The sequence below is a fragment of the Vombatus ursinus genome, unplaced genomic scaffold, assembly GCF_900497805.2.
Source record: "Vombatus ursinus unplaced genomic scaffold, bare-nosed wombat genome assembly UNPS02009918.1, whole genome shotgun sequence".
In the NCBI taxonomy this organism is placed as follows: Eukaryota; Metazoa; Chordata; class Mammalia; order Diprotodontia; family Vombatidae; genus Vombatus; species Vombatus ursinus.
In genome coordinates, this window is record NW_020949696.1 from 5751554 (window position 1) to 5774101 (window position 22548).

At 41.2% G+C, this 22548-nt stretch overlaps 1 protein-coding gene across 2 annotated transcripts in view; it reads right to left on the minus strand.

The window, feature by feature from the left end:
* Positions 1–236: 236 nt before the first annotated feature.
* The window catches only part of SGTA (small glutamine rich tetratricopeptide repeat containing alpha), a 45531-nt gene continuing 23219 nt past the window's right edge, over positions 237–22548 (minus strand). Inside the window, exons 3-12 of one of the 2 annotated variants that reach the window (XM_027853182.1) lie at positions 20918–21021; positions 20623–20710; positions 17735–17834; positions 14563–14667; positions 11124–11262; positions 10205–10267; positions 9813–9850; positions 9397–9486; positions 4672–4795; positions 237–1745 (exon numbers count right to left, since the gene is read on the minus strand). In XM_027853182.1, the coding sequence (XP_027708983.1) occupies positions 4681–4795; positions 9397–9486; positions 9813–9850; positions 10205–10267; positions 11124–11262; positions 14563–14667; positions 17735–17834; positions 20623–20710; positions 20918–21021 (842 nt within the window). In that variant the 3' untranslated portion in view covers positions 237–1745; positions 4672–4680. Of the gene's footprint in view, positions 1749–4671; positions 4796–9396; positions 9487–9812; positions 9851–10204; positions 10268–11123; positions 11263–14562; positions 14668–17734; positions 17835–20622; positions 20711–20917; positions 21022–22548 lie in introns of both variants that reach the window. The other variant, XM_027853181.1, reaches the window with a different exon arrangement.

Here is a 22548-nt window from a genome sequence, read left to right on the forward strand (position 1 = left end):
AGAGGCAATCTCATGGCTCCTTTGTTTGACTGCTCTATGCTCAGTGCACGCTTTGACCCTTGGTGGGCAAAGCAAACAGCTGCCTGGGCTTTCATTTCTCTGCCAGGCAGGATTGGGCCACAGGCACACTCCTAAAGGTCACCAGCTCTGCACAGGGAAACCAAACGTAACGGCTGGATTGATGGTCTCCTAAGGCGCTTGGGACTTGAGGACAAAGGGACAGAAGTGAGGACAAATAAAAAGGTCACAATGTATATTTATTCCCCACACGTTACATTCTTCACCACAGTTAAAACTGAAGAGTTAAAAACATTGTGGGTGATGATGGATTACAGGTGATCACCGTTTTATTTCCTGCTAGTCATCTAGAACACTCAAAGCTCATCTATCTCCCCAAAAGGCTCCCTGAAAGCAACAGGGGGACAGCTGCCCTAACTATGGAGCCTTCCGTTCAATTATCTGATAATGAGACTGAGACACTGTCAACTCGCCCTGCTCATAAGTTTCATGACTCATGTAGCTAGTTCTCCTTCTCTTCTCCCCCCTCACGCCTTTACCAAACTCTATCTGATCGTGGTAAGTGGAGGCCTCCAGGATTTTCAATGAGGTTTCCGAATTACTGCTGAGTATGGTAGCTAATTCTGTTGCTACATGGGCAAATGCAGCTTGCCTCCCTGCAAGTTCCTATAAAACGCTGCCTGCCACCTTCACGAGTCCAACCAATGCAGGTTGATGGATCTGGTGTCCCTTATCAGTCCCACCCTTCTTGCACAGTAAGGGAGAAAATGTGCAGATACTCCTCTCCAGTAGAAACCCAAGTGCCCACTATCACCTGTGTGCAAAGGGACAGTGAGATAGGCAATGGATGGGTGATAAGACTGATGCATGAAGCTCAAGTCTCTCCACCTGGTGAATGAGTAACAAGTGAGCACCAGGCACAAATCATGACTGTGACTAGATGTTTGTGAGATCGCTGGCAGAAAGGATCTGAGGGAAAAAAAAAGTTCCTATCAAAATGCTCAATTTGAAGAAAGTCACAGAAACTGGTCTTACGCACCCCAATAAACTGCCCCCTCCTCCTAAAAGGTTCAGGTTAACAAAAACTTCTATACACACCCACAACTGAACTCTTCCCCATGCATACAGATAATCCAAACTGCACTGACGATATCTTTACGCCCCAGGTTGTAAATGGCAGTGAACATTATTAGAGCAGGACACTCAGCTGGAGAAGCGCTGGGAACACCAGGCAACCTGAGAGGATATTTGTGTTTAGAAACTGACTTCTAATCATGAAAGAAAATACTTTTTTCCTCTTTAAAAAAATAAAGAGGAGATGAACACAACCCTCAAAGCCCCAGGTAGCCAGTGTATGTGGCCCACAAACACAAGATGGTGAAGGCTTCTTAACAGAAAACTTGAAACATCTCGTAAATGGGGCTGAGAACCACCCACAGGCCCCACTGCAGAAAACACTTCGGTAACTGACTTTCTGAGAGCTAGAAAGAGGGTGGATGCTGGTTTGTGTTTACAGCTTGCTGGCTCTTTTTCGGGAAGAAAAAAAAAAATAAGAGTCTGGGGAACGGAGGGAAGAAGGAGAGGGAAAGAAAAGGAAAATAAGAATCCATCTTAACATGCAGGTCCAATAATTTTTTTTCTTTTTCTCTCGTAGAAATCCCAACTGGAGAAATGGCAGAACACATGGCTTCCAGTCTGTACATCGAAGGACTCAATTCTCAATGGTGCTGCTGTTAAGAAAACACAAATCCAATGAAAACCATAACAATCTAACCCCCTCCAACAAGACATTAAGGGTCTACTATGTACAAAGTACTGGGGACAGGTGTAGGAATGAGAAATACCACTCGACCCTCAAAGTAAAACATATTCTGAATCACAGAACCTCAGAGTAGGGAGGAACCCCAAGGATCACCTAGTAGAAGCCTAACTTGAAGAAACAGGAACCCATTTTCCACTCTAACAGCTAACAACACAGCTAACATATAGCACTTTAAAGCTGATGAATCAATTTTAGATCCATTATCCCAACTGAATCTAACAACTACCTTGTGAAGTAGATACGGACATTCTAGCTTTGCAGACAGTATACTGAGGCTGAGAAGTAACTTGTCCAAGGCACACAACTACAGGTGGTAGACTCATAACTAACCCAGGATTTCTGAATCAAGTCCAGTCCCATCCTTCAGGTATCATTACACCCATTTTACAAATAAGGAAACCTGAGGCTCAAAAAGTAAAGTGGTCACCCTGCCTTCCATGACCATCCTCAATAATCCAAGGCTCATTACCTCCAGAGAAAGCCCATTCCACAACTTGATGGATCTAATTTTCTTAGGAAATTCTTTATATTGGCACGGAATCTGCCTTCATGTAACTATCACCATTTGTCCTAGTCCTGCATTCTAGAGTCAGTCAAAACAAGCCTAACCCACCTTACTATGACAGTCTTTTAAATATTCAAAACCCCCTTTCTCTCTGGGAATCTTTATTCAAGCTCAACATTTCCAGTTTCTTCAAGCCATTCCCATTTAAAATGGGCTGAAGTACCCTCATACTCTTGTTCATACCCTAAAGACTCTACATATGGTTTTTGGACAGTAAAAGCTCAGGGCAGGGGTGTGGAACCTGCAGCCTCGAGGCTACATATGACCCTCACCCCTAGCTTAGAGGAATTATCACACCTCCCTTGTTTCAAACACAAACCTAGAACTAATTCAGCCTGCACTTGAAGTAACTTTTTTTGGCTGCCATAGTGCTGAATCATATTGGACTTTATAGTTAGCTCATAAAGAACCCCATGTCTAACTCCTAAATCCTTTACTTGCATGGATTTTTTTTTCCTCTTTAATTTAAGCACAGGTAATGATGATGAAGATCTGGTACTATCCAACAGTATCCATTACAAACAATATCCATAAAATTCACTAGACATCTTCAAGAAAAGATGCCAGTCAGGGACTATGCTAGGAAGAATCACTTGCAAATCTAGATAGGCACTGAGCTAAATCCAAATAGCAGTATCATGCATATATGTGATGCCTCAATTCTAAAAAACTCAAACCACATCCATGTACCTTATGGCACTTTTCCTCCCTCTATCCCTGGGAGCCCCTTATCAAGCACCCCTCTACAGTCCCTCTCTGAGGGACCGAGGTAACTCTAGTTTCTTGAAGGATCTGCCACTGGAAGTCACCAAGCTGTATTTCTGTTTCTGAGGACACACTTAGCTATTTAGAGAGAGCTCCCTCACCAGAGGGTGAGCCAACAAGTGATGAAATTTCTTTTTTAATCCAAAAAAGTAACTCATGGAATGTTTCATACCGGCTCAACTGAGTATCCAAGTCTGTGAGATAGGCGGCTCTGCAGGTATGGTCCCTGTCTTACGTGAGGAAACTTGAGGACAAGAAGCGAAGTGACCATGGGCAGAGATACAATAGGGAGGAGAGACAGCAGTTCAAAGAAAATAGCAATGTGACATAGCAGAAAGAGTTCTGGATATAAAGTCTGGAGAGCTGGGTTTAAATCCAGACTAGAATCAAATCCCCCTAGTTCTGGGACAATGGGCAAAGTGGCTCACCTTCTCAGAGCCTCAGTTTTCTCCTGAGGATAATAGCACTCAAACTAATTCCCTCATTTAGAAATTGTGAGGAAAGTACTTAGCAGCTATCAGGGGCATATACATGTGAACAAGGATGATGTTTACAGTGAAAGATAACTTGTTGTAAAGGAAACAGTCCTGGACAGGTTGACCAGCTAAAGGCTGGAAGTCGTTTGCCACTTATGAGATGGTACAGTACACCAGAGCACAAGACTTGGCATTTGGAGAGACTTGGGTTCCAATCCCGCCGCTGACCATAACAAGCTGTGTGACTAGAGCAAGCCCCTCATAATAATCACTAGCATGTGTACAGAGAGCACTGTAAGGTTTGCAAGGTACTTGCTATACTATCTGATTTAATACTGTCAACACCTCCTGGGAGTGAGACTCTATTATTTTAGTATCTCCATTTTACAGATAAGGAAAATGAGACTCATCCAGTGAGCCACCCAAATTGCCTCTTATAATCTCTCACACTGTTTCCCCATCTGCAAAATGTGGATCAAAATATTTGTATCTCATTATCTACTTCACAGGTTTGTTGGGAGGACTTAAGAATCTATGAGAAGTCAACCTTAAAGCTTGTTAAGTCTGCTAACATTTTTAGTCAGGTGACTGTGGACCAGCCAGCTAACCTTTCAGGGTGTCACTTTCCTCCATGGTAAATAGGGATAACAACACTTACAGCACTTACCCCTATGACTACTGTGAGAACAGCCCCACCCCACTTCAAAAACCACTGATGACTGGTAAACGTAAGCTCTCACTATTATAGGAAAAAACAATTAGGGCCATTTAAAAATGTCATTGGCTGCCTCATCATAAGGAAGAGGATGGAAACTACTTGTCAGATATTAAAGTGGGGTGTTCTGTGCTGGACAGAAGACTGAATTACACAACAAGCTCACAGATCCCCCTCCCAAACCCTGAGGTTCTAGGAACTGCTTGCACTGGTCCCATGCGGCCAAATGGGGACCCGAACCCAACTCTTCTGATTGAGGTAAGCACTCTCTCCACCAGTCACGTCACCTCATCAGGCCCCAAACGTGTACCTTCACTGTTCATTCCTGCTGGTCATCATTGCTGGCACTGGGGGTCCGACTCCTAATCTGGCTTCTGAGCTGTTCTATCAACTCCGGATTTTGTTGCTGCATCTGCTGAGCAAACTGTTGGCCTCTGAAGAACAAAACCAAACACATGCAATCAGAATAAGCAAAAACCAACCAGAAAGGAGATGAAAGAATAAGAAAAGTTCACAGTCCAAAAGGAAAAAAAGAGTAGCAGGAGGCTGGATTTCTCAGTTCTGAGAACCAAACTTGGGGTCTGGACCTTATCATCCCAATCAGCCACACTCAAAACCTTACTTTCCAGCCAGGATACAGAATCATAGAATTTCAGAATTCCCATTACGGGAAGGGAGCTTATTGACCTCCTAATCCATCCTCTCTACCTGAAAGAGAACTTTCCACAATAAACCTGACACATGGCCATCCAGGCTTTGCTTGAAGAGCTCAGCTGAGTGGGAGACAGAGAGCCCGTTCTCCTGCTGAATGCCTCCAATTCTTGGAAAGCTTTTCTTAACATCAAGCCTAAATTCACCTCTCTGCAACTTCCATACAGTTCATAGTTCTGCTTTCTGGGGCCAATGCCTCTTCCAGAACCAACCTTCAAATATTTGCCAACAACTATCATGATCTACATCCCCTCCCTCACCATCTCTAGAAAGAACAACCCTAGGCCCTTTACCACGCTGCCTTCCTCTGGACATGTTCAGTTTACCAACATCCTCCCTAAAACAAGGTGCCCAGAACTGAACTCAATACTCCAGAGCTGGGTGGACCAGTGTAGATGACGGCAGGACTCTCACTTTTTTTCCTTCCTGGCTACTATGCCTTTTTTAATGCAGTCTAAGATGACATTACTTTTCTTGGGCACCATCAGCACACTAATCACTCATATTAAGCTTGCAGCCCACTAAAACCCCCAGATTCTTTTTTGTCTGCTGTCTAATCATGAACACCCATCTTGTACTTGTGAAGTTGACATTTTGAACCAAAATAGAAAACTATATATTTATCCCTATTAAATTTCAACTTATTAGATTTGCTCTACCTGTCAAGATCTTTTGGAATTCTGACAGTCATTCAAAGTGGTAGTTCTCCCTTCAAACTGAGGATCACCTATAAATCTGAGGGGCATACATCCATGCCTTTATCTAAATCACTGGTAAATGCGTTAAATAGTGCCAGTCCCTGGGAAACACCCCTGTAGACCTCCACTGAACCATTACGGGGTCTCATTAGGTCTGACCACTCAACAGTTTTGAATTCATCTAGCATACTATTATCTAGCCTACATCTCTCCACCTTTTCTAGGAACACAACAGCAGAAGAGACAATGTCAAATGTTCCACTAAAATCTAGATAAACTCCACGTATAGCAGCATTTCCAAATGTTCATTAACCACCTCTTTACTAAAGTGTTTGCTAGGAAGTGAAGTCAAATTCACTGACCTGCAAATTTCAGGTGCCATTCTCTTCCTCTTTTTGAAAATTAGGACAATATTTATCCAGTCCTGCAGCATCAGGGACAAGTGGTTTGGCAATCGCCAGCTCTTTTAATTCCCCAGAATGAAGTCAATGTGGACCATGTGACTTGAAATCATCACTCATCGAGGACAGCTAGATACTCTGATGTGAGGTATCAACTCTATTAACCATGTGTGTTCTATTCCTTTCCACATAAAGATCATCCTCATCAGAAAAAACAGAAGCCAAATAAAGAGTTGAGCAGCCCAGCACTCTCTCCATTATCAGTCACTACCATCCCATCTCCTCTGAGGGCCAAGCAGCCCTTTCCCTCCTTTGAGCCTAAAAAGAACTTTTTAAAAACCACCCTCATTGTTGCCTCCAGCGGTCCTCAGCAGCTTCAGCTCACTCAGAGCATTAACACTGCTGACACCTACTATGAGGACCACACCACACTTGAGTAGTCATCCTCCTCAACCCATCCCTTTGCATTCACTATCTGTACACCAACTTAAGTTGGTTGGTGAGTTCCCTGTGCATCCACAGTGTTCTCTAGACAGTCTCCCCTTTTTCTCTTCATTGAAATAGTTTCTCTTTGTGTCTTCAGAATTGCATGGTAGATCTCTTCCCATCCCTCCTGGGCTGACTTCTCCAGTAGAATTTTAGTCTATGAGATCCTACCCACCCTTTCTCTGATTCTCTTGAAATCTGCTTTCTCAGAATCTAAGAAGTACGGCACAGTATTCTTGGCTTTCCTCTTTTTCTCTACCTACAATTCTAAAATATAGTGAGTGGTTCCCAAGTAACCACTGGTGGCAACATTTTCAGATGAGGCTCTGAGTTGCTAAGTCCCATCTATTCCCTCAAAAACTACACTAGCATGCCTAGAACATTGCAAGTCTGAACTGTAATACCTTTTGCCCTGTACCCCTGACTCCAATTTGTCTCCCTAATATTTATCCAATGAAGCACTAACATTCAAAACCCTCCACAATCACACCACTAAACTCTTTAGATTTGTCCTAGACTACCCCAAAATCATGTACTCTAAGCTCTAGCCAAAGTGGACTCCCCACCATCTTCCACTTGTCCTATGTTTATGCCTTTTCTCACACCCTTCTAGTTACCTAGACTGTCTTCCACATTATCTCCATTAAAATCCTAACTAGACTCAGCTCAGATGACTCCTCTCCCAATCATTAAGTCTTCCCCAAGTGCTCCAATCATAACTGTCCTTCCTTGAACATCATGTAGCATTGTTTGCCTCTACTGTGCACTTATGTTCCATGACAAAGCTGTGGGTGGGGTGTGGAGTGTCTTATGTTCTCTCATATCATGTACTATAAGTCACCTGTCCTAGGGCATGTGATACTGTTCCCTATAACGACGCATGTGGCAGTTTCTCGAAAACAAGCGTAAAGATATGGTTGAGGTACCAGATACCCCCTACTGAGAGGCTTTCTGCTTTCCTGAGTAAGAGTCTGAGAAGACAAACAGACAAATAAAATTTGCTTAAAGGACCTGACCAAGCCAATTCCTTTGGGCGGGGGGAGAAGGCGGGAGACAGATGGCCCCCATTCTCATTGATGATTAAATGAAAATAAAACTTGCAAAAGCATAAGGGAAAACTGGAGAGAGGGCAGGGAAGACAGAGAAAACTAAGTAATCAGAACAGCTTTAGGAAGCTTGTGAGCCATGTAGTCCATCCTAGAGAGAATGCTTTAAGGCCCTTTGGTACGTTAATGCAACTCTGGTTATTTCTTTCCTTTTGTGAATATGAATTTCCATTTCCTTGGGGAAAATACACTTTGCAGTATAAAGGTAGTGGGGCAAAGCAGGGAAAGAAGGTAAGTATTAGAGCCAGGACATTTACATATGAGACTAATGTATACCTTGTGGGGTTTAAGACCACAATCACAGTACAGCAGAATGCCAAACTTCATTGATCCAGAAACACAGTAGAGAGAGCCAGAGACAAAAGCGAAGATAGAAAGACAGAGAGATAAAGAGAAAACACTTTCCTTACAGAGTACGATAAAGAAGGTCCTGAGCTAAGGGCAAAAATTTTCCTAAGTCAACCCAAAGGAAAATCTTTTACATCTTCTAATTTGTATTATAGTTATTTCAGTATATTTCCCTATCCCTAATATTCAAAAACGAGATTTCCTTGCCGTTATGGAATTTTGGATGTTATGCCACAGATAAAGAAATGTACAACATAACACATAAGTGCGTTAAAGAAGTACGAGCAGCAGCCCATGTAAGTCCCAGGGTAAAAGGTCATCACTGATGTGGGGGGAAGGAGGTGAACAGAAAATCAGGGAAGCTTCCTACAGGTGGCATCTGAGGGGTGCTCAAAAGACAGGTAGGGATCCAATGGGCAGAGATAAGTCAGAGAAGCTGTAGAATGAGCAATGCACAAGGTGTGTCCAGGAGACTGAGAAGTCTGGTTTGGCTATAGCTTGGCAGTACATGAAGAGAGTAGATAGTGAGGGACCCTTGAACACCAGACTAAATAAAGAAGTCTAAACTTTGGTCAGTATGCAGGTAAGAAATTACCAAAGGGTTCTGAGAGGACAGGAGCCTCAGCCAGAGCTCATCAGATCTAACAACGAAGGGCAGTGTGGCAGCACATTACTACCACAGCTGGCAGAAGGATGGCCCAGAAGAACAAAGCACAGATCGGGGAATGTTCAGGGGACCTCCTGTAAAAGCCTGGACGGATGGTAACAGGTCGTTGGGAGGGGACCTCAAGCAGAATGCCTGACATGTAGTAGGTGCTCAAGAAAAGACTGTCAAATAGGGTTCCTTCGTATTCACCCTCCATGCCAGTCACCCAAAACATTCAGGAGAAATAAGAATGGTATTCTGGTGCTTGTTCATGACCTTTTGCGTGTCAAAACCAACCCCTTCTTTGGCTACATAAACCATTAGAACTGCTTGGGAAAGAATCATCTTCCACCGCATGGCAAGAGGCGTGACGGAGCCAGCACAGACCCCTTCTCAGAACAGGCCCCAAGGCTGTCATTAGTTAAGCGGCTTCCGTGAACCTGGGCGGCCCCAGCTGAAGCCCAAGGCTGACTCCTGGTGGGGGAGTAAGGACTTCTGGGTTCATTACATGGGGTGGTTGGCATTTGCTTTTCTGTCTGCTTCTCCTGCTCTCCAGATGGACTTGATCCACGGTGACTCTGCTCCTTTGTTAAGAGCTCTGCTTCATTCTCCTCCCCTAACAAAGGCAAATCAACTTACGCCTGGATGAGGCTGGCGAGGTCATTTGGAGAAGGGCTGGCTCCAGCAGCTCCCAAAGGGTTGTGGCCACCTGACATCATCCCAGACATGCTGCAAGAAGAGGATTTGTTACTCACAAACAGGCCAACTCTGGTCCCTCCGATTCCAGGTGCTTGACAGGACAGACTGTTACAAGAGACTTTAAGATTCATTCCTTTTGGATGCTTTGCTTTCCCCAGTTCAAGTGGCTCCCTGTTGGAGTTTGGCAGGCTCCCTGTGGATTCAGCCAGTTTTTCAATAGGCCCATGTTTCCCACCTTCTCCTATAATAAGACTGCCTGTGAACTGTCACATTTCCCAAGATCACATCCAGCTTTAAGGTCTTAAAAAGAATTATTAAAAGATTCAAAAGAAAAGGCAAGAGAGAGTATTACTTACAGTTGCTGTACTTGAGGATTATTCATGAGATTTGATGCCTATTAGAGAAAACAGTTTGATGGTTAGAAAGATTCCTAACCATCTTGACCACCCATTATAAATATCTAGGTTAAATGGTAGCATTTTATTTTTAATCAATAATGAGAAAAGGAAAAAGTTCAAAACACACACACACACACACACACACACCCCCTTCTAATGCGGAACAAGAAGTGCCAGTCAGTAGCCAAATCCACTACAATTAGATAAACTTTGATCTAGCTCACCAACATGGAGTTGTTTTTTTTTTTTTTTTAATGATTACAACATATAAAGCAATGAAATGGCAAACTCCTCTATCTATGGCTTAGATAATTACATATTGAGGGTGGGGGGGAGAATGAGGTCATTACCATACTCATGAAGCCTGGGTTATTCAGCAAGCCAGCTAGGTCAAAGCCTCCAGTGCCTCCTGTCTGCAAAGACCAGAAACAGACTTTATAAGGGTAAACAGCACACAGATATCACTGAACTGCTCCATAAGCAAAAAAAAAAAAAAAAAAAAATACAGAGGCAGGTAGCTTTTGAAGATGGAATTACATTTTACAAACAGCCTGACACAGCAACACTAAACCCCAATGTAATCTAATATTAGGCTGCATCAAGGGGCACAAAAGACAGAAAGTCCTTATCCTACTATACGGGACCCTTAAGAGACCCCTTTCTAATGTACATTCAAGTCTAGGTACCACATTTTAAGAGGGACCCGGGAGTACCATCAGAGGAGGATGATCAGGAGAAAATAAAATGTTATCATATAGGGAGCTGGTTGCCACTGTTAACTACTGTAAGGACTAAGGGATTAGACTGGTTCTGCTTGGCCCTAAAGTGCAATGAGTAGAATCAACCCAACATAAAGGTAAATCTAATAAGAGCTATCTCAAAATAGAATGTGATACCTTGACAGATAATGAACTCTCTATCACTGAGAGTATCCAAACAGGCATGAGGGATCCCTGTTGGGTATGGGATAGATATGCTTTAGTAGAGGTTAGACCTTATCCTTCCATCTCAGGAGATTTTAATAAATCTGTGAAAAGCTCAATGAAGAGCCAGGACAAAGTGGAGCAACAAGGTGGCCCCAAAGGCTACCAGATGAAGCAGGACCTTGCTTCTGTTATGTATGCTTTCAAAAGAGCAGGACCTGTGAGTTGCACTCACTAGTCCCTTCAATCTAGGATAAATTAAAGAAGTCTTCCCTTCCTACACTCAAGTATAGCCCATTATAGCCTCCTGATCACACAAAAGCAGACAATAAATTCAGGCACTTACAGGGCTGGGTGTTTCTTTCATTTTCTGTTCAGCTATCTTGAGGTTTGATTTGTATGTGTCATTATCTGGGTCCAACTCCAGGGCCTTCTTATAGTAGACTACAGCCTCCGTGTGCTTGTTTAAACTTGAAAGTGCTAAGCTGGACAGAAGGAAAAAAGGAAGCAAATAGCTTTAACAAGGCCCAGAAATTGGGGGGGCAGTTAGGTGGTGCAGTGGATAGAGTTCCAGCCTTGGAGTCAGGAGGACCCCAGTTCAAATCTGGCTTCAGACACTTGACACTAGCTATGTGACCCTGGGTAAATCACTTAACCCCAACTGCCTCACCAAAAAGAAAAAAGAAAAAAGAAAAAAGAAAAAAAAAAGGCCCAGAAAGAAGAGGCTCCATAAGCTGCCTCCCAATATCACCAGAGCTCTGAAAGAGGCTAGCCTTCAGCCTCTCACAATTTACCTATTATCTTTTTTTTTATATTTTTTCAATTACATGCAAAAATAATTTTTAACACTCATTTTTTAAAATTTTGAGTTCCAAATTCTTTCCCTCCCTCCTTCCCCATTCCCCTCACTGAGAAGGCAAGCAATCTGATACAGTTATACATGTGCAGTCATGCAAAATGTATTTTCATATTACTCATGTTGTAAAAGAAAACACAGACCAAAAAAAAAGTAAAAAAAAAATATGCTTCTATCTACACTCATGCTCCTATCAGTTCTTTCTCTGGAGGTAGATACCATTTTTCAAATGAGTCCTTTGGAACTGTCTTGGATCTTTGTATTGCTAAGAAGAGCTAAGCCATTCACAGTTGATCATCATACAATATTGTTGTTACTATACACAATGTTCTCCTGGTTCTGCTCACTTCACTTTGCATCAGCTCATGTAAATCTTCCCAGGTTTTTCTGAAGTCATCCTGCTTATCATTTCTTAAAGCACAATAATATACCATAACTTGTTCAGCCATTCCCCAATTAATAGGCATCCCCTCAATTTCTAATTCTTTGCCACCACAAAAAAAGCTGATTTCAATATTTTTGTACAAATAGGTCCTTTTCCTTTTTTTTTTTTTTTTGGATCTCTTTAGGATATAGACCTAGTAAATGGTATTACAAAGCTCCACAATGCTCTCCAGAATGGTTGTATCAGTTCACAACTCCACCAACAGTGCAGTAGTGTCCCAATTTTCTCACATCCCCTCCAACATTTGTCATTTTCCTTTTCTGCCATATTAGCCAATTCATCCATTATCAACACTTATTAAATGCCTGCTGTGTGTAGACCCTGTGCAAGCCCCTGGGGAAGCTACAAAGCTAGTAGTCACACACTGTCCTTCAAGGAATCTACATATAATAATGCTCCAAGTAAGTATAACACCAACACTAAGAGGGTTGTTTCTAGATTTGTTTTTGTAGGCATGCATTTTTGGGGGAAGGGTGACCAGGGAAGAGGCTTCATTGGCTTCAGACTTGAAGGACCCATGTAATAGAGGTGTTTATTATCTCATTAAGGGTTAAAATTCCACCTATCAGTCTCCACATACACAGAGATCTGGATACTTTCCAAGAATGTTCTGTTTTAGAAGTCAACTTAGCTGGTGAGACAACCTCCATAAGGAACCCACCCAAACTGCCCAAGCCAGACCCCATATTTTAGGGAACGAATTAGTTGGAAAAAAGTGCTGACAGAAATGGAGGGGACGCCCATCAACTGAGGAATGGCTGAACAAGTTGTGGTATATGACTGTGATGGAATACTACTATGCTATAAGAAATGATCAAGCAGTATGGTTTCAGAAAAACTTGGATGGGAGAACACAGTAACAGCAATATTGTAATGACGATCAAGTATGAAAGACTTACATGATCAATATAATGATCCGAGACAATTCCAAAGGACTCATGATGAAAAACACTATCCACCTCCAGAGAAAGAACCGATGAACTCGGAGTGCAAATTGAAGTATAATTTTTTTACTTTTTTTTTTTCCAACATAGCTAATATGGAAATATGTTTTACATGATTTCACATGTATAACTGATATATTGCTTGTCTTCTCAATGGCTGGAGGAGGGAGAAAATTTGGAACTCAAAATTTAAAAAAAAGATAAAACTGAACTAAACTAAAAAGAAAGAAATAATAAATGTTAAAAAGAAAAGAAAGGTGTTCTGATAAAACCCAAGTTGTGTACTTTATTCTTGTGTGGGTCAATTAATTTCACTCTGTTCCACTGCTAGAGATGGCATCCCAAACCTCAGTCATTTACATATGGGTAACATTAATTGCAAGGGAGCCTAGCCATGCAACTGAGATACTTAGTGCAAATCCAGTTCTACCACTGAAGGTCCATGTCCTATTAATGACACGTTCTGACATCTCCCCTGTGTGAAGGGCAGTACATTATTAGAAAATATTTTCATCTCTGACCAAATCAAATAATTATTCTGTAATACGGGACTGGGGAGCATGGAGGTGGGGGACAATGGATGATTTTGCAACAATATTTAGTGACACAAAGGGAGACTGCTACTGCCTCACTCTTGGTCTTGCCGGCAAAGCTCGTAAGGCAATGTGAGCACTCCTTCTAGTCCCTACTAAATACACAACAGAGAAAACCACAAATCATCACTGACATGTTCCAAGCCCCGAAAAGGAAGTCTGACACAACACTTTTCAAAGGCTACTGACTCTTATCCTAGTATCAAGTTACTTGGGAGACAGTATTCTCCTGTTGTTGTTTCTCCTTCATTCTAGAAGAGGACCATGACATCAGGAAGATGATGCCATGACTTGCAAGTGGATTGGATTTAAGTGAGGGAAGGCTGTGCAAGGTCACCAGCCTCACTTTATCCTCCAGAGCCATCTGGGTCCAGTGGCCAGATATAGAGCAGGACAACTGGAAATGGCCCCCAGCAGTACAGTCTAAAGCAATGAGAACTGACCAGGAGACCTGGGTCAGAACTTGGCTTTGTCACTCTGTGGATCTTGAGTCAGTCATTAGACATCGATGAGTGCGAGTTTCTCTGCCTGTAGAATGAGTGGCTCAGACTAGATGATCTCAGAGGTCCCTTCCAATTTGGAATCTTCTGCTCTATTTGCATGGCTATGCTTCTGAGCTGTGCAGGGAGTTGAGGGGTGCAATAATGGATGAAGAGTTCCACGGAGTCCTTAACTAACTATAGCACAATTTGAAACTTCAGAAAAATATAAGCTTTACTCCACCCCTGTGGGTTAAATAATCTTTTCAAGGGGATTATCTCCAAGGTTCTGAGATTCAAAACAGGGAATAAATGAGGAAATGGTGCTGTAGCTTTTTAACTTGATAAGTCTGTAAAATTCACTCTATAAACCATTAGAGGTCCCTCAACCCAGGCTAAAATTTCTGTTCTTATCCTCCAGGAGAAAACAGACCTTCCCTCTGACAGAAGAATGTTTCCAATACCTACCCCATTCTGCCATAGGCTTTGCTGTAGCAGGGGTCTATGCCAATGGCTCTTTCACAGTCTCTCACAGCACCCGCATAATTTCCAAGTTTGCTATAGGCAGCAGCTCTAAGAAGGACACAAATGAGAAAGTTTATGCTCTGACAAAGGCAGGTTAACAGCCAAGGGGAAAAAAAAAAAACTCAATCACCTATGAAACCAGCTATCTATATATTCACTCCCTTCTGCAACTAACCAGGATTCTCCTTATAGCGGAGCTGGACTGGGTCACTTACATAATACATAATTGACTATATATAAGCCATTATATCTTTAGGAGTCTGTTTCTTCATCAAATCAATTTAATTCAACAAGCATTTATAAAGCACCTACTATAAGCTAGACATTGTGCTAGATGCTAAGACAATAAAGGTAAAAATGGAAACGGTTTCTACCCTCAAGGTGATTATATTTTTTTTTTTAAGGCAATTGGGGTTAAATGACTTGCCCAGGGTCACACAGCTAGTAGGTGTCAAGTGTTTGGTCTGAGGCCGCATTTGAAGTCAGGTCCTCCCAACTTCAGGGCTGGTACTCTATCCACTGTGCCACCTAGCTGCCCCAAGGTGCTTACATTCTTGAGGGGTACTTGGTAAAAACAGGGAAAATAACACCTGTGGTACCTACTATCTCACAATGTTATTACAAGGTTCATGGGAGATTATGTATGTAAAGTGTTTTGCAAACCTTAAAGCCCTATATCAAAGTCAATTATCATTATTACTATTATTTCCCTAAGATCTAACTTGGTGCACCAATCTCAACATTTCTGAATCATGAGTACTCCTCTTGCCACGTTAAAAAAAAAAAAATCCATGAAACATTAACTAAGCACACATACCTGCCAATGAACAGATCTATTTAAACATATGTGGTCCCTGCCCTCAGAAAGCTTACACTCTAGAGAAGCAATCTGGTCTAGTGGAAAGAACAGGGGACTCAGAAGACTAGAGTGGAGACCCAGCTATGACACTTAGCAATGAAGTGACTATGTCCCACGCTTCTCTGGCACTATTTCCTCATCTATGAAATAGGGATAACCTTTGAACTATCTACCATCACAGGGTTGTTGTGAGGTACATGCTTTAAAGAACTGTTGTAAATTTGAGTTATTCTTGTTATGAAGACTACAGCCCAAAAGAGAAACATGAGGAGATGTTGAGGTTATCAAATCTAATCTGTTATGAGTTATGAGACTCAAATGAGATACGTGAAAGTATTTTGTAACTTAAAGTGTTATAATTATTTTTCATCTTTTGGGATCACAACAGAGTTCACTTTCTAACGAGAATGCAAAACACATGCCTCTTCCTGCCCCAATTCCAAGTGACCAAGAATCAAAGATGTCCAAAACCGCAATGAGCAGCAGGGCAGAACTAGTACCAAGTCAAGCGTAAGAAAACCTTTGCTAACAAGGAACACTCTCCTCAAGTAGAATGGGCTGCCTCTGGATGAAGAGTGTTCCCTCGGACTTCCTCCCCACACCTCCACTAAGACCTCTTGCTCAGGTTAGATTTGATAACCTCTAAGGTAATTTTCACTTCCGAGGTTCTGTGATATACCGGTGTAAAGTTTCTCTCTGTTCCTCTCATTCGAGTATAAAACTTGGCCTAGGCTACAAGCTCAGGTCGTTTTAGACTCTAGGCCAAAGGCAGATAAGAAGCCCATGACTTACTATCAGTAACAGTACGCATTTCTGTGGCGTTTTGGTTTGAAAGCATTTTCTATCTCATTTGATTGAGGCAGGTACTATTATCATTACCATTTTACAGTTGAGGAAACTAAGGCTGAGAGAGGTAAGGGTTTTACCCATGGCTCTTAAGTTCCTAAGTCCAGAGCTTTAGCCACTGTGCCATCTGGCTGTCTATATTTGCCCCGGAGCTGTTGTCCTATGGTTGCTACTGGGCCTGCTGCCCACATCCTCAATCTGGCTTGGCTTCCTGAATGTTCTGACTGAACCATCTGCATGGGTGCCCTAGGCTCTCAGCCAGGATTCCCGGCCCCTTTTGTCTGCCTGAAGAGTCAGTCCCTGCTTCAATCTCTAAGACCTCAACTAGCTGATTTTGTGGAGACATGAACACTGAGTGATAGTACCTGCCACATCTGCTCCCATTCTATCTAACTCCCAGACTTGTCCCACTTGTCGTACACAGTGGGATCAAAGTCTCAAAGTGAACTGGAAGAGATGGTCACTGTTATCTGCATTTGGTAACAGCACTAATTGCTAAGCTATTATTACAGTATGCTCTGCCCTACAGAACAGGGACTCTTAACTTAGGGTCCATGAATGTTTTTTTTTATTATTTTGATAACTGTACTTCAATATAATTGGTTTCCTTTGTAATTCTAAGTATTTTATTTTATTCATTTAAAAACATGCTCCTGAGAAGGGGCCCATAAGAGTCACCAGGCGGCCTATCACAAGCAGGCCGGGACAGACACAGACACACACACACACTAAGAACTCTTGTACTAAAACTCTACAAAACACTAAAACCAAGAATTTAAGATTATTGTAGCCCCACAATCAACTATGACAAAATTACTATCACCATCAGTAGAACACTCAGTTGAGCCAATATTACTACATTATTCTAAGACAACTAACTACATAGCAGCAGCGCTAGCCCCAGTTCTTGACACAGTATATCAGAGGAGTGCCACTGAAGTCCTTCCTCTGTCCCCTCCTTTGGGACCCTGGCCAAGTATTTTTACTCTCCCTGACCTTGGGCTCCTCATCAACAAACGGGTGAGCATGGACTGAGGTTTTTTCCTATCTCTAATGTGACCCAAGTTCAAATTCTACTCCTGATTCTAATCAGCTGGGAGACCTTGAACACATTACTTAATCCAATGCCACGTGCAAAGCTTGGTGTTAGGTGAGGTCAATAAGAAGGCAAAACAAATTGAGTCGATAACTTCTGGGAGTAGAGTTTTCATTTTCTTCATCTGTAACTTAACATGACTTACCTCATCACTGAGTCATGAGGCTCAAATGAGATACATGAAAGTATTTTGTAACTTAAAGTGTTATAATTATTTTTCATCTTTCGGGATCACAACAGAGTTCACTTTTTAACGAGAATGCAAAACACATGCCTCTTCCTGCCCCAATTCCAGGTGACCAAGGAGTCAGTACCTGTTGCAAAAATACACTGCATTGGCTGGATTTAATTCAATTGCTTTTCCATAAAAAGAGACTGCTGCTTCAAAATTTTCTACTTTCATTTGTTCATTTCCTAAAGGCAAACAAAATATATACACATTATATGTAGAATATAACAAACTGAATGTTTTATATTACATTTTTATTCTTCATTTTTTATTGGATTTATTATTTTTAGATGATATTTTTATTCTTTATTAGTTGAACCACATTTTAATAAAAAGTTTTCAATTGCTACTCTGTATCTCTAAATTCATTTATTCAATACTTATGACACACGAAGCCCTGGGGAAGACGCAGAGTTAGATAAGACACAATCCCCATTCTCATGGAGCTTACATTCTAGTAGGGGAATGAGACACCACACACAGAAAAGAACACATGATTACATAAAGTGTTTTAGAGGGGCAAAAAAAGTGTCAGGTCAAAGGTGAGAGTCATCTGTGATAATTACTAATACGAAAACCTTGCTTTTCTTAGAACTGCCTCTACTGAAGTCCCATTTTCTACTAGAATCCTTGCTATCCCTTCAATCAGATTTAGGAGGCTTCCCTTCAAGCTTTCTGAGAGAACTTTTCAACAGGTTTCCCAACTCCTACTTTAAATTCAATTCAAATACCTTCATGTCAATATGAAAAACATTCATTAAGCAGTTATATTCAGCACTGTGATGAATACAACATGTTACGTTTTATGTTATATGTAGTGCTTATGTTATGGGAGGTCAAGGGGGTAGAGGGTAGGCATATCTACAAATGATTACAATGCAAAAGAGATTCATTTCCCAATTGATAAATGGTAAAAGGATATGAACAGGCAGTTTTCAGACAAAGAAATCAAAGCTATCTATAGTCATATGAAAAAGTGCTCTAAATCACAGTGGGTTAGAGAAATGCAAATTAAAGCAACTCTGAGGTACCACCTCACAGCCATCAGATTGGCTAATATGACAGAAAAGGAAAATGACAAACGTTGGAGGGGATGTGGGAAAATTGGACCCTCATCTGTAAAATGAGCTGGAGAAGGAAATGGCAAACCACTGAATGCATATTTGTTACGAGGGTTTCAGTTTTTTCTTTCTGTTGTTCAACTGGGGGAAAGAGGGAGTAGAGGAGAGAGAAAATAAATGTTTGTTAATTGGGAAAAAATAACCGAACTTTTTTTTTTTTCCTAAAGCCCACAAGCCAAGTGCTACAGAAGATTCAACTAAAGGAATGTCACTTAGGGCTGGGGATCAGATAAGGCCTTCTGAGAAGAGTGGTGGAATCTGAGCTAAATCTTAAACACAAGAGATTTTAAATAGGCAAAGATGGGACGGAGTGGGCCATATTCCACAAAAGGAAGAAAAGACAGGATGTGAAAGAAGAACAGTTAATCCCATTTAGTTAAAGTTTAAAATACGAGAGGAATACTAAGTGATAAGCCTGTGAAGACAAGGAAGCACCAGACTGAGGAGGGCCTTAATGGCCCAAGGCTACAGGATTCTCTACTTTTCTTGGCAGTCGATAGGGAACCACTGAATGGTCTTCAGTAGAGACAGGACGTGACTCCTTAATGTGGGTGTCCCAAGGATCTGTCTTCCTTTCTCTCTCTGGAGGCAATTCCATGCAGAATTCCGAAATTCCAAACACATATCAAGTTCTAATTTCTCTGCAACACTTGACCTGAATTCTGAACTGTGTACAGAAGACTTCTACTGCCTGTTTTACCAGCACCTCAAAATCTACCTTCCAAAATCAAATTTCATTTTTTCTCTACAACTCCCTTCTGACTTTGTTATTCCCATCTGTAGCATAGGATACCATTCAGCTAGTCTCCTATGTTCATGACTTTGGGGTTATCTTTGATTTTCTTCCTTCTCTCTCACTTCTCAAAATCAGTCAGTTCCATGATCCCAACACCTCATCCCCTTCCCTCCCCCCCACCTCCTTTATATTTCCTGTCACAACCATTTAGCAGCTCCTCTTATTATCACACGTCACAGTTATTGTAAAACCTGTCTCAGAGGTTTTGCCAACTCTAATCCATCCTTCATTCTTCTGGTAGAATAATTTTTATAAATATATGTCATCATGCTGCTCCTCTGTTAGAAATTTTTTTAGTAACTCTCTACTGTCCATCAAGCAAAGTTCAAACTACTTACTCTGGTATTCAACGCTCTACAACCCAACACCATCCTTATTTTCCAGCTTTGTCTCAAGTTATTGCATGCATGTTCTGGCACGCACACACACAAACATTACTCTACAACACCACATGGACTGCTCTCTACTCAACACAGCATACTTTCCAACTTCCAGGCCTTTCCTTGTTCTATGCCCTGAAATGCCATCCCTCCAAATCTTCATTACATAAATTCCAACCCATTCTTTAAAAGTTTGACTTAAAGTATTTCCTCTATGAAACCTTCCATTACTCCCTCAGGAATTCATCCAGCACACTTACTACTGCTATACTTTAAGGCACTTTAACTACAGTATACAATAACACATAATATCTGTTTATCTCTTATCCCCCCCCCCCCAACCAGACTATAACCTCAGTGAAGACAATGACCCAGACCTTATCTAAACTTTTTATCTCCCCCAGTTCCCAACACAGTACTCTCTGTACATAACAGGCACATAATAAATTACATGTCAAATGAATGATCAGATCTTTGAATAAATAAAAATAATCTATCAGAGGGGTGAAGAACACTCCCTGCCTTGTTGTGCCCACTCCACAAACACTTCCATGACCCTTGGCTATCACAGATGAACCTGTCACTCCTTGTAGTCCTTCATTATTTCATGGAGAAAACACAGAATATGTGGCTAAAATGGGAACTGCTAAAGTAGATATCAATCTATTTTCTTTACCTTCAGTTTTCAATCTCTCAGCTTCAGCTGTATCTTCATCAGAGGGGGAGATGGGTTCAGAATTCCTACGGATGTAGGGCATTTCTTTCTATTACAAGACAAAAATAAGTCATTTTAGGGAGGGACATTAACAGACAAGCACCCTTGTTTTCCCCCACCCAACTTATTTTTCCCTATTAAATCCAGCCAGATTTTTTTACTCTCAAATGGATCAAGAAGGAAACAAATGCCAAATTAAAAATATCATGAAATGATGAGACTGGATTTCCATTTCAAAAAGGTCCAGTATGCTCACTTTTCCTGTAGCAGCTTCAAATATTTCTGGCAGAGTTTGTGATACAGCTAGATCTCGGTCTTCAACAGTCACCCCAAAAGCAGTCTCCAGGCACTGGATCGCAACTGGAAGAAATAAGATTACTTCTTTTTAAGCCTCAAAATATTTATTAAGAACCACTGTGAAGTTTTATTTACCAGGGAAAGAGAATATAAGAGTATGGATCAATCCTATTTTTAACATATATGCACATATACTTATAATACTACTATATTCTGTTTGGTTATTAAAAATATTTCTCCCTTTGGCCCACCAATTTAACTCAGCAGTGCCTCCTTCTTTGTCTTTTCCCCTTACCCTTACTACTTTTTCCCCTCCCTTCTATCCTCCCTCCCTTTTCCCTTCTACTGCCTATAGGGCAAGTTAGATTTCTATACCTAACTGATTATGTTATTCCCTTCCTGAGCCAAATCTGATGACAGTAAGGTTCAAACAATGCTCATCTCCCTCCCTTCTTTCCCTCTGCTGTAATAGGTTTTTGTGTCTTTTCCTGTAATGTAACTTACCCCTGTCTGCCTCCTTTCTCAGTACATTTTCTTAGATCAGACTAATCCACTTACTTGGATCTATTTAACCCACTTCAATAGATTTTTTTTTTTATCATTACATCAAAGTCAACTTATATTCACCCCCTCTATGTATACCCCGCTAAAATGGTGTAATAACAATACAGTTCAAGAGTTACAAGTGTCATTTTCCCTTACTAATAGTATTCCCTTATTAATAACATTTTTTTTCTGTCCCGTTTATCTCTTTATGTCTCTCTTGAGTCTTGTATTTGAAGATCAAATTTTTTGTTGAGCTCTTGTCTTTTTATCAGGAAGACTTGGAAGTCCCCTATTTTGTTAAAGGTCCATCTCCTCCCCTGAAAGATTATGCTCATTTTCACTGGGTAGTTGATCCTTGGTTGTAATACAAGCTCCTTTGCCTTAATATCGTATTCCATGCCCTACAATCTTTTAATGTAGACGCTGCAAGGTCCTGCATAATCCTGACTGTGGTTCCATGATATTTAAATTGTTTCTTTCTGGCTGCTTCTAGTATTTTCTCTTTGACCTGGCAATTTTGGAATTTGGCTACCATATCCCTTGGTGTTTTCAATTTAGGATCTCTTTCAGGAGGTGATAGGTGGATTCTTTCTATGGCTATTTTACCCTCTGGTTCTAGGACCTCTGGACACTTTTCCTTGATGATTTCCTGAAAGATGCTGTATAGGCTCTTTATTTCATCATGATTTTCAGGTAGACCAATACCTTTTAAATTGTCTCTCCTGGATCAGTTGTTTTACCAATGAGGTATTTTATGTTTTCATCTATTTTTTCATTCTTTTGTTTGTCTGACTGATTCTCTCTCTCTCATGGAGTCATTACCTTCCATTTGCCTGATTTTAATTTTTAACAAATTGTTTTCTTCTATTAGATTTTGTACCTCCTTTTCCATTTGGCCCATTTTATTTTTTAAGGAATTCTCCTCAGTGAGTTTTTGTGTCTCCTTTTCTTTTTGGCCAATTCTGCTTTTTAAGGAGTTGTTTTCTTCAGTTAATTTTTGTCCTTCCTTTTCCAAGCTACTGACTCTTGAGCATACCTCTCATT